General features: G+C 47.0%; 1 protein-coding gene across 1 annotated transcript in view; it reads right to left on the bottom strand.

Moving 5' to 3' along the window:
• The window catches only part of Phyh (phytanoyl-CoA 2-hydroxylase), a 16,899-nt gene extending 6,254 nt beyond the window's left edge, over nucleotides 1-10,645 (bottom strand). Inside the window, exons 1-6 of the mRNA NM_053674.2 lie at nucleotides 10,561-10,645; nucleotides 7,247-7,305; nucleotides 4,919-5,029; nucleotides 3,009-3,177; nucleotides 2,118-2,199; nucleotides 7-188 (exon numbers count right to left, since the gene is read on the bottom strand). Coding sequence (NP_446126.1) covers nucleotides 7-188; nucleotides 2,118-2,199; nucleotides 3,009-3,177; nucleotides 4,919-5,029; nucleotides 7,247-7,305; nucleotides 10,561-10,635 — 678 coding nt within the window. The 5' untranslated portion in view covers nucleotides 10,636-10,645. The remainder of the gene's footprint in view (nucleotides 1-6; nucleotides 189-2,117; nucleotides 2,200-3,008; nucleotides 3,178-4,918; nucleotides 5,030-7,246; nucleotides 7,306-10,560) is intronic.
• Nucleotides 10,646-11,039: the final 394 nt, after the last annotated feature.

The following is an 11,039-nucleotide window of genomic DNA, read 5'->3' on the forward strand; positions in this document are numbered from 1 at the left end:
ACCTACCTCCCACTTGGGGTAATCATGTGGCTTCAGGGGACCTTTGTGGGTACCAGGGAGCACAACAAGACAGCCATTGTTCCTGTCGATGTGCTCCATGGCTGTCCAAGCACAAACAATTAGGTTGCTGGGTCGGAAGGGGAAAAAGTGCAGATCCTGATGCAAGGGATGCCGGGATGTCTTCTTGCCTGCAAGAGGACCTGGTGTCAAAAACAAGGTCTTGGGATTTTGTCATTTGCCTGAAAACCTGAAACATTGACCTATCTACCAAAACCAAAGAAATGAAACAATGTGTTCGGAAATCAGTCTGAAGAGCTAAGCAACAAAGTATCAAAGTATCAATGAGCGTTCCACATCCTCTCCTTTCTTTGGGTTCCACCGGAGGGGTGGTTAGTGCGCCTTCCCTGCAATCCCAAAATCTCAGTTACACTTCATTCCTGTGTTGCTTGGGGTTCGCCACAGGGCAGCATTCATAAGGAACGTAGGGTTCTACAGCTGGAGTAATGAAATTAAGGAGAAGGCTCTAGAGCCACGCCCCAGTTCTTCCTCTTATGTGACTGAGGGCTCTCTCAGAAGTTGTCCTCAGGGGGGATGACAGGCATGTATCCAGCTGCTGCCACACTCCCTGGCTTTGCCCTTGGATCATCTGCACCTGGGTCCTGCTGTCCGAAGGAAAAGTGGAAAAGCAAATTTCTGCTGCTGGCAGAAAGATTTCTCAGTGTGGGTCAAGAGCCAAGTAGAACCTCCGGGATTAGTTATTAAAATGTGCACGCCTGGATATTTCTGGTATGTTCTTTTAATACACATGTAGGCAAGCCCGAGGTGTCTTAAGGATTCGAGTATAACTTAATAGCTTTAATTCTGTTGGTCAAAATACTGTGTTCAAGACAGGGGTGGATACAGACATGCTAAGAACAGCTTAGAACCATTGTTGGCTTTGTTGGTAAACTATTTACCTTGCAAGCCTGAGGACCTGAGTTTAATCCCCAGAACCTGTCCTGGCTAGTCTGTCAACTTGACGCAAGCTAGAGTCATCTGAGGGAACCTCAGCTGAGAAAATTTCTCTGGAAGATCTGGCTGTAGGGCATTTTCTTAATTACTGACTGACCTGGGATGACCTAGCCCATTGTGACAGTCCCTTTGCTGGTGGTCCCGGATTCTATAAGAAAGCAGGCTAAAGAAGTCAGTAAGCAGGACCATGAGCTCTGCCTGAACTCCTGCCTCCAGGTACTTGAGTTCCTGGACAGTGATATGGAAGTGTAAGCCAAATAAACCCTTTCCTCTCCGAGTTGCTTTGGTCATGATGTTTCATCACAGTGACAGTCACCCTGACTGAGACAGAGCCCGTGAAGATCACGCCAGGCCTGACATTTCATACTTCCAATCCCATCACTGGGGAGGCGAAACAAGAGGATTCCCCGGGGCTCATTGACCCTCCAGCCTAGCTTGATCGGTGAGCTGCAGGCTAATGAGAGATCTTGCCTCAAGGGAGACAGGCAGAATCCCCGTGGACACCCAAGTTGCCAGCAGTACTTGCACACACATGAGCACACACACAAATAGTTTAAAAAACAAATTGAGAAGCTTAGACAAGCTGGGCGGTGGGGGTGCATGTCTTTAGCTCCAGCACTCAGGAGGCAGAGGCAGGCAGATCTTGGAGTTCGAGGCCAGCCAGGTCTACAGCGTAAGTGCCAAGACAGCCAGAGAAATCCTATCTCAAAAAACAAACAAACAGGGGCTGGGGATTTAGTTCAGTGGTAGAGCGCTTACCTAGGAAGCGCAAGGCCCTGGGTTCGGTCCCCAGCTCCGGAAAAAAAGAACCAAAAACAAACAAACAAACAAACAAACAAAACCCCCATTGAATGGGAGGAGTTTGAGATAGACAAGCTGTTGCTTGCTAAGCTCAACGACAGTCTACTGCAATGCCCCTCCCAGTCATCACATGACTGGGTTACTCCTCAGTATTGTTAGAAATTGTTTTAGGAGTTAAGTACATGCATTCCCTCATCTACAGTTTGATGGCTATACACATGACATGGGTTCGAACATCAACTTTACATATTTAACCTAACAATATTTTCCTTTTGTGGTTCCCCAACAAAAATCGAGTTCTTTACCAGAATCCGGAGGCTTGTTGATCAGCATTGTGTGCATAGCCATAATATTGGGTCCAGTGAAGCACTCCACGTATTTCACAATCTAAGGAAAGAGCGGTAAAAAAAAAAAAAAAGATAGTTTCCCAGGAGATCAGAAGTACAGGCAAATGACTTGTCGTACAATGTTCTATAGAAGAACCAAGATGGCGGGGCAGGCTGAGGGGCAGAAGGATCTGGAGTTTCAGAGTCAGTTTCCGATAGAGTAAGACCCCGTCTAAAACAGCAGCAGCAGCAACAGCTTCACACCCAAACTTCAGGGCTGGCAGTGCAGTTCAGGAGTGTGTATCAGCATTATGTGACGGCCATATTTTGGGTTCATCGGAAACACTCCACATATTTCTGAACCTAAAGCTTACCTAGGTGTATACAGGACCCTGTATTGAATCAGCAACATCAAAACCAGCAGACAGACTAATTTTATACCGCTGCTGGCAGAGCCATTATAAGTAAACTGACAAGTAATAGCTTTGTAATTGCCGGTACCCCGTTATCGAGTCTTAGATGAGGCCTCTTGTTTTTCATAACAAACATAATTAACCCAGTCCGTGGAAAAGCCATCATGATGCCGTGGACAGTAGGGTGAGATGATTCTTCATTCGAATGAAGGCAACTGCAAAGTCTCTGTGTGTTGTAGGCTCTCTGGGTCCCATTAATAGCACCCGTGGTCTCTACCCATTAGAAGCCATTAGCTCTCCCACCCCACCCCAAATGCGACAACTAGCTCCAGTACCCTAGAGAGAAAGGAGTTGGAAGGAGGTGGATCTATGAAGCTGACGGGGAAAGGGCACAGGGATAGATGGTGTGAACCGAGCAGATGTTGGAGACAGACAGGAAGGCAGGCTGGGCTCCTACCTGGGGCAGGGCACAGTATCTGAAGAGCTCCTCATTTTGTTGGAAATCCTGGATCTTCGTAACCACCCTCTCACTTGGCGCATAACCCTGCTTCGCAATGGCCACGTCTTTCATTACAGTCATCCCTGGTGGTTTCACCTCCTTTCTGCAGATTCTTTCAAACTCTGCTCTAGAAATGAGATTTACAAAAGAGTGTTATTATGTGGACTTCCAAAGACCTGGCTGGCCCTGCCCTGTTGAGAGCTTTGCGGCTTCACTGCTCTAGTAGAGTAGGAGAAGAGCACGGCCAGAAGTCCTGCCTTCTACCTGGAAATCTTACCGGCAAAGTACCTCATCCACAGGGACCAGTAGGGAAAGTGTGTGTGCCTGCGTGTGTCCTTATGCTTGCCCAGTGAGCACGTTACTTACTGAGCCACCTCCCAGGCCTGATAGGTGACATTGTAATAATAGAGGCCCAGCACCCCTTATCTGAAGGGCTTAGGAACAAAACTGCTTTGGATTTCAGATTTTTTTTCTTTTCAAGACTGGGTCTCATGTTGTAGCCCTGGCGAGCCTGAAACTCGCTCTGTAGACCAGGCTGGCCTCAAACTCAGAGATCTTCTTGCCTTTGCCTTTTTTTTTTTTTTTAAATAAATGGGAAACATTTTTTTAAAAAGATTTATTATGTGTGTGTGTGTGTGTGTGTGTGTGTGTGTGCGCGCGCGCGCGCGCGTGTACTGTAGCTGTCAGACACACCAGAAGAGGGTTACCAGCTCCCATTATAGATGGCTGTAAGCCATTGTGTGGTTGCTGGGAATTGAACTCAGAACCTCTGGAAGAGCAGTCAGTGCTCTTAACCGCTGAGCCATCCCTCCAGCCTGCCTTTGCCTCCTGAACGCTGGGATCAAAGGTGTGCACCACCACACCTGGCTTGGATTTCAGATTTATAAAAACAAAATACTTGGAATATTTATGCATGCATAATCAGGTAACCTTGTAATGGGACCCAGGTCTACACACAGAATTCACTTGTGTTTCCCTCACGACCTATACACAGGCCTACAGGCGTCTTATGTATCATTTTTGCCTGTTTTGACTTCGACCAGTCACAAGAGGTTACTGTGGGGGTTTTCCAGGTATTGTTTCATGTCAGCACTCAAAGAGCCTTTAGATTTGGCCATGAGATTTATTCGATGTTAAAGGTTGAACATCCCTTAATGCAAAAAAAACCCCAAAAAACCCAAAATCTGCAAACATTTCTGTGGCAACTCTGGAGTGCCATAGCCTGGTCCTAGTGCCTGCCATTGATTTTCCCTTATTTTGTCCCAACAACATCAACAACAACAACACTAAGACACCAGTAGAATCAAAATGCCCCATTTTAAAAATGGGGCTGGCAAGGCATAAGCAGATTGCCCAAGAAGACTAGAGGTAGGGCTAAGATTCAAGCCAGAGGGTCTGGCCCTGGAGCTCATACTTCAGAACACCCCCAAACACATCACATCACTAAAGACAAAACCTCTGAACTCATCTGGGGAGGTGGCTCAGGGAGTCAAGTACCTGCTGACTCACTCAGGGCAGGACCCACAGAAGGGTAGGTGTGAGAGTGTGAAGCTGTATTCCCTTCCATGCTCCTGGGAGGTACACAGAGGCAGGAGAGCTACGGGAAGCCCTCGGCCAGTGAATAACAATGGCAAACAAAAAAGAGGCCTTGCCCAAAACAGGGAGAATGGAAGGGACAGACAGACAGATCACATCGTTGTCCTCAGACTTCCACATGTGTGGGTTGGAACTCACGCATGTCAGTTCCCAGACGTACATCTCTTACACACGCACCAACCATGAGCATGCAGAAGCTAATCTAAGCCGGTGTCACCGTTACATCCATGTAATGCAGGCTTTTGTTAAAACCATAAATAGAAGTATTATACCGAAACCGTTGAATATCATCATCCGATACCAGATTTTTAATGACGAGAAACCCGTTTTCTTCATAAAATTTTCTCTGCTCCAGGCTGAGGACATTATTGTCCAAAGTATACCTAAAGAAAAAAAAAAACAAAAACAAAACTTGAAGTCCCCATTTTAAATTGCAAGCTAGCAGCCCACCAAGAATCTGGAATACATTTATCAGGGAGGGTGAGACAGGGTCTCATTATGAAGTTCTGGCTAGCCTGGACCTTGCTAGGTAGACAAGGCTAGCCTTGAACTCAGAGATCTGCCTGCCTCTGCTTCTTGAGTAAAGGGACCAAAGGTGTGTGCTACGGCACCCCGGCTACATTCACACCTTTTAACATTTCTATTTGTATGGCTTTAATGAGGTAGTGAGGTAGAAGTTCAGAGTGTTAAGTTCAAAACATAGGTTATGGACACCAAAACTGTATACTACTGAAAAAATATCAACCAAGGAATGATATCTTTGCAATAGATGTTTAAAATGAAGTGCAGAGTACTGTGGATACACTTATTATAATACGATAAAAGTCATATAAAACTAATGCAGAGAGAGAGAGAGAGAGAGAAAGGGAGGTGAGGGTGTAGGCAATGTCACTCAGTAGCAGAGCAGTTGCAAAGAAATAATTGGTTTTAAATAATGATTGCCTTTCAGTAATAATTCAAAATTCTGAATTTTAAATTTTTCTACAGTGAATAAGCATTGCCTTTCAAATGGAAGATCAATTCAATTATATATATATATATATATTTTTTTTTTTTTCCTTAAGACAGGTCTCACTTTGTAGCATAGACTGGTCTTGAACTTGGAATCTTCCTGCCTTGACTTAGCTAAGTCCAGGATTCCAGGCATGTACCACACCCAAATTATACATTTTAGATTGTCCAGTCAGTACATTCTCAGAAGCAACCAAAGGAACGAAATTCACAAACTCAGATTAACCAACTCATTCTTCTGGTGTGATATATATATGATATTCATGAAGGCTGGGTGTTCCCCTTTAAAACAAGGCAATATATGTGACAGCTGCTGGCCTACAGTTGTCTCAGCTGCTCTAGAGCCTGGAGGGTCCTAAGCTCAAGACCTACCTGGTAAGACCCTGCTTCTTATAATCTCTTCCCATGCGTGCCTCTCTGTCTGTGTCTGTCTCTGCCTCTGTCTCTGTCTGTCTCTGTCTCTGTATCTCTCTGTCTCTGTGTGTGTGTCTGTGTGTATGTCTGTGTGCCTCTCTGTCTGTCTCTGTCTCTCTCTGTTTCTGTCTTTCTGTCTCTGTATCTCTCTGTCTCTCTGTGTATATGTCTTTGTGCCTCTCTGTCTGTCTCTGTCTCTGTGTGTGTGTCTGTCTGTCTCTGTCTCTGTATCTCTCTGTCTCTGTCTGTCTCTGTCTCTGTCTGTCTCTGTATCTCTCTGTCTCTCTGTGTGTATGTCTTTGTGCCTCTCTGTCTGTCTCTGTCTCTGTGTGTGTGTCTCTCTGTCTCTCTCTGTCTCTGTCTCTTTCAAATTTGTCTCTTTCTCAAATATCAATAAAACCAAAATAGAAGTAAATTAAATGTGACATATGATGCTTGGATTTTCAAGGGTTAGATTATGTATTTTCTATCCTTTTTTTTTTAAACTTCTTTTTGGATTTTAGATATGCTAAGAAAACTTAGGTTCTCCATAGTTCCCCAAAGCAATAGTGGTTAGAACATTTTCTGGAAGCCAAGTATTTCTACAGTGAGTTCTAGCTGGGCGGCTGACTGCATGTTGCAGCCCAGTTATTTACCAGGAAATCTTTTATACACCGTCCCAGTTATTGCTGAGCTGAAACACCATGACCAAAAGTGACTTGGGGAGGAAAGGGTTTATTTGACTTCTACTTCCATATCGCTGTTCATAGTCAAAGGAGCTTAGGGCAGGAACTCAAACAGGGCGGAACCTGGAGGCAGGAGCTGATGTAGAAGCCATGGAGGGTGCTGCCTACTGGCTTGCTCAGTCTGCTTTCTTACAGAACCCAGGACTTCCAGCCCAGGGATGGCTCCGCCCAGTCATCACTAATTAAGGAAATGACCCACAGGATTGCCTACAGCCCAATCTTTTTTTTTTTTTTTCTTTTCTTTTCGGGGGCTGGGGATTGAACCCAGGACCTTGCGCTTCCTAGGCAAGCGCTCTACCACTGAGCCAAATCCCCAACCCCGCTACAGCCCAATCTTATGGAGGCATTACTCAACTGAGCTTCCTAGATGATTATATCTTGTGTCAAGCTGTCACAAAACTAGTCCAAACACATATAGACTGGTTACGGGTTAAAATGAGATCTACTTACTGGAATTGTTCAGGACAGAAATTGGCAGGGGAAGCCGGCCCTGATACGGGGTGGGCTACCTGAGTAAAAATTAAGGAAAAGAAGTAGAATGCAGGAGCCAACCTTTCTGCCAAACACCAGCCTCCTGCCTTGTTTCTATAAACAGCTCAGCCAGTACTAACGTTACCTAATCTCTGTCACCACAACCTGAAGAGGAGTCAGGAAGGTCTGCTGTTCAGAGCAAGAAGTCAGCCCCTGTCACTACAACTCACAAGAGAATGACCTAACCAGGGCATAAACCCCAGTCTCTCTACCTGTAGCTCCAGTCAGCCCCAGCCCCAGGATGTCCTTCTGATAAACCACTGAGCGAATAAAACACCAAAGGTCGCACTTTAGAAACGAGGAGAAAGCCGTGGGCCTGGGCACTTGCCTAGTGCAACTGCGGTCTAAACTGGGAAGAGGCTGGCAGTCCTTAGGCCACCAAAAGTCTGAGGCACACAGTCAAGTAAACATCTAAGTATCCCAGAGACTAGGGATTCATTTGTAAGGGTCGTTTTTATCGCTCGGTAACTACAGATTAGGAACGGCCCTTCTCTGTTTATCTTAAATTGCTGCTCTCAGAATGTCTGCTCCACTCAGGTCGGGGTAGAGCCCGCACTTGGGAGGTAGAGGCTGAGACAAGTGGGGTTTTGAGTTTGATCAATTTGATCTACTTAGTGGGGTTCAGGCTAGTCTGGGCCACACAGTGAGAGCGACCAACCAAGCGACCCCACAATATCACTTCACATGACCTTGTCTGATATCTACCTTTGTCCGTTTGTTTGTTGAAACAGGATCTCCCTTGCAACTAATCACATGGAGCCTGGAGGTTTTTATAGCCCAGCTGGCCTCAGCCTCTTCCTGTCTTCATCTCCCAAGGGCTGGGGTTGCAGGTGTGCGTTATCATGCCTGGATAGCTTTTATTTTATTTACTTGAGCTTTATGACTTTTTGAGGCAGAGGACATGCAACATGGGCTAGCCTTGGGTCTTACTATGTCATCAAGTATGACCTTGAATTGACCCTCCTGCCTCCATTCGATTCCTAGAGGTGAAACTATATAGACATGTGCCACCATACTCGGTCTATTATTTTTCTTGCTTTCTTTTCTTTTCTGTTCTTTTATTCTTGTTGTTGGTTGGTTGGTTGTTTTTAGTCAGAATCCTACTACGTAGCCCTGGCTGGCTGGGAACTTGCTATGTAAGCTGATCTTGAACTCACAGAGACTGTCTGCCTCTGCCTCTGTGGAGATTAAAGGTGGTCTGTTATTTACTTATTTATTTAATGTGCCTTGGTGTTTTGCCTGCATGCATGTCCGTGTGAGGGTGTCAGGTCACTTGGAGCTGGAGGACAATTGTGAGCTGCCATGTGTTTGCTGGGAATTGAACCCCGGGACACTTCTGGAAGAGCAGCCAGTGCTCTTGACTGCTGAGCCATCTCTCCAGCCCCACAATTCCCACTCTTGTTCAACTTTCCCGGCATAATGTTGCCGCAAGGACATAGAGACCTCAGTGCTCCAAGCTGGTCTCCTCGGCCCTCTCCACTGTCTCTGTTGTTGTTGGAGAAATGTTAAACGATGTTGAGATGTATGACAGAGATGGGGGGCGGGTAAAGGGAAAAGAGACACACGGGAAGCTTGATACAGTGTGATCCCAATTACATAACTACAAAGCATTCTTTACGCCCTAATCCACATTGCTTAGAAGTAAATCAAGGCTGGGGAAGACACTGCCACAATTCCTAGAACTCTACTTAGTAATATATTCCCTATGGTTCTTGGCCAGCACGGCTAATACCCAATACCAGCTGCTAGCTACATCTGGCCATTTAAATTGAAAATGGATTCAAGTTAAAAGGGTACACTTTTAATCCCAGCACTTGAAAGGCAGAGGTGGTAGATCTCTGAGTCCCAAGCCAACCCAGTCTATATAGCAAATTCCAGCCAGTCAGAGATGCATGCATGGTAAGATTGTCTCACAAATCAAGGAACCAACGAACCCAACAGAGTAGCAAGAGACTGAACAAATTTCAGTCCAAATGTATCTAGTGCCAGTGTGTCCAAAGTTCTCAAAATGTAGCAAGCATCCAGTTGCCAAGAGGAAATACAGTGTGATTTCCCACCTCTACATGATCTGCAGGTCTAACCACTGCTTTAGTTCAATGCACTGAATCAGGCTATTTCTCCCATCAGTTTCTCAGTGTAAAATGAAGTTACATTATTGACTTGTAGATAAGAGTTTAAGTTTGAGGTGGGCCTGGTCATGGCTGCTTATAAACCAAAAGCCCCGCAGGCAGAATGAGAGGGAAGATCAAAGAAAGAGCTGCTTTGATCGGCCTCAGAAATGCCGGGCACCGATGATCCAAAACCGTTAGCAATTTCCTGGGCCAGGAGCCTGGACTGAGCAGCCAATGGTTCGATATTTCCTCCTACCCCCTGAGAACGTGTGTGTGTGTGTGTGTGTGTGTGTGTGTGTGTGTGTGTGTGTGCATGTGCAAAACTGCTTGCAAGCTTTGGTTTAGTGGTTTGTTTTGCTTTTGAAACAGTCTGTCACTTTGGGCTAGGCTGTCTGGCCATTAAGATCCTCAAGTCTGTACCTCCCAGTGGAATCACACGCATTTATCACCAGGCCCTCGCTTCTGAAGGAACTAGGTAGGCCAAGGGAACCAAGTCCCTTCCAGAAGCCAGTTAAGTCCTCGGGAGACCTGGGACACCTAGACCCAGGAGGAGGAAGCATACACAGCTACTGGGAAAGTGACAGCTCGAGGGCTGGTGGAGAGGGCCTGCAAAGTGCAGGGCAGAGTCCTGAGCCCCGGCCTTCTCTTTTTGACGACTGGCGCCTCCTCCTGACCACGGAGGATCCCTGCCTCTGCCGGCCTTGGTCAGAGGCAAGCAGCTCTGAACTTGAGTTTACAGAGCAAAATGTCCTTGGCATTTCTGGGTGCAGGGCAGAAAAATGCCAAGGCAGCTGAAAAAATGGCAGTTCACCTTGTGATGGCGTCGTCCCCTCTTTCTTTACGCCTCCCGCTTTGCACCCAGCAAGAAACCACGGTGGTAAACAGGCTCAAAATGGGGGGATGCACGCTAGTCACCTAAGTCTAGAGAGTCACATCCGTCGCCCTGGACAAGGGCTCTGGGGATGTAGGGGTCACCGATCGTGGGGACCTCCACCTGGGCCCCCCGGGGAATGGAGACCGGATAGAGACGGAGGCGCAAAGGCTCTCTTGTGCCCTTGGAGCCACCACCAGGGTGGAGATGCTCCTTCCAGCCTGTGAGCCCACCCACAGCCCAAAGGATACAATCTGAAGGGCCGAGGGTCGGCCAAGGTGTCCCAGAAGGACCTGCAGCCGGGCACCAGCGCGCGTATAGTCCATGGTGGGGGCCAGCAGACGCAGCTGCTGCGCCTGGGCTTCACTTAACTCATCGAAAGCCCCGCCTCCTGGTAGAGGGTGGAGTATGGTCCAAGGGCAGGACACAGCGCCACCCCCAACCTCTCACGCCGGACTGGGGGTTGGGGAGCTGGGGGAAGGGAGACGCGGGAGGCTGCCTAGGAGTCCATGCTGCGGATCGCGGTGTCTTTGTTCTAATCTGCCAAGGATCCTCCCTGCAGCACCGAAACGTAGCAACTGGAGCACGTCTCCCAGCAACCCGAGGCAGTTGGGGATCCGAGCCACACTTTTAACTTGGTAGTTTTAACCTGTGGACAACTAATCTGTGTGACTCTTTCTCCCACTACGAACAAATAAAAATTAAAAATCATCTGTGCTATTCAGAAAGA

This window comes from Rattus norvegicus, chromosome 17 (assembly GCF_036323735.1).
Source record: "Rattus norvegicus strain BN/NHsdMcwi chromosome 17, GRCr8, whole genome shotgun sequence".
Classification (NCBI taxonomy): domain Eukaryota; kingdom Metazoa; phylum Chordata; class Mammalia; order Rodentia; family Muridae; genus Rattus; species Rattus norvegicus.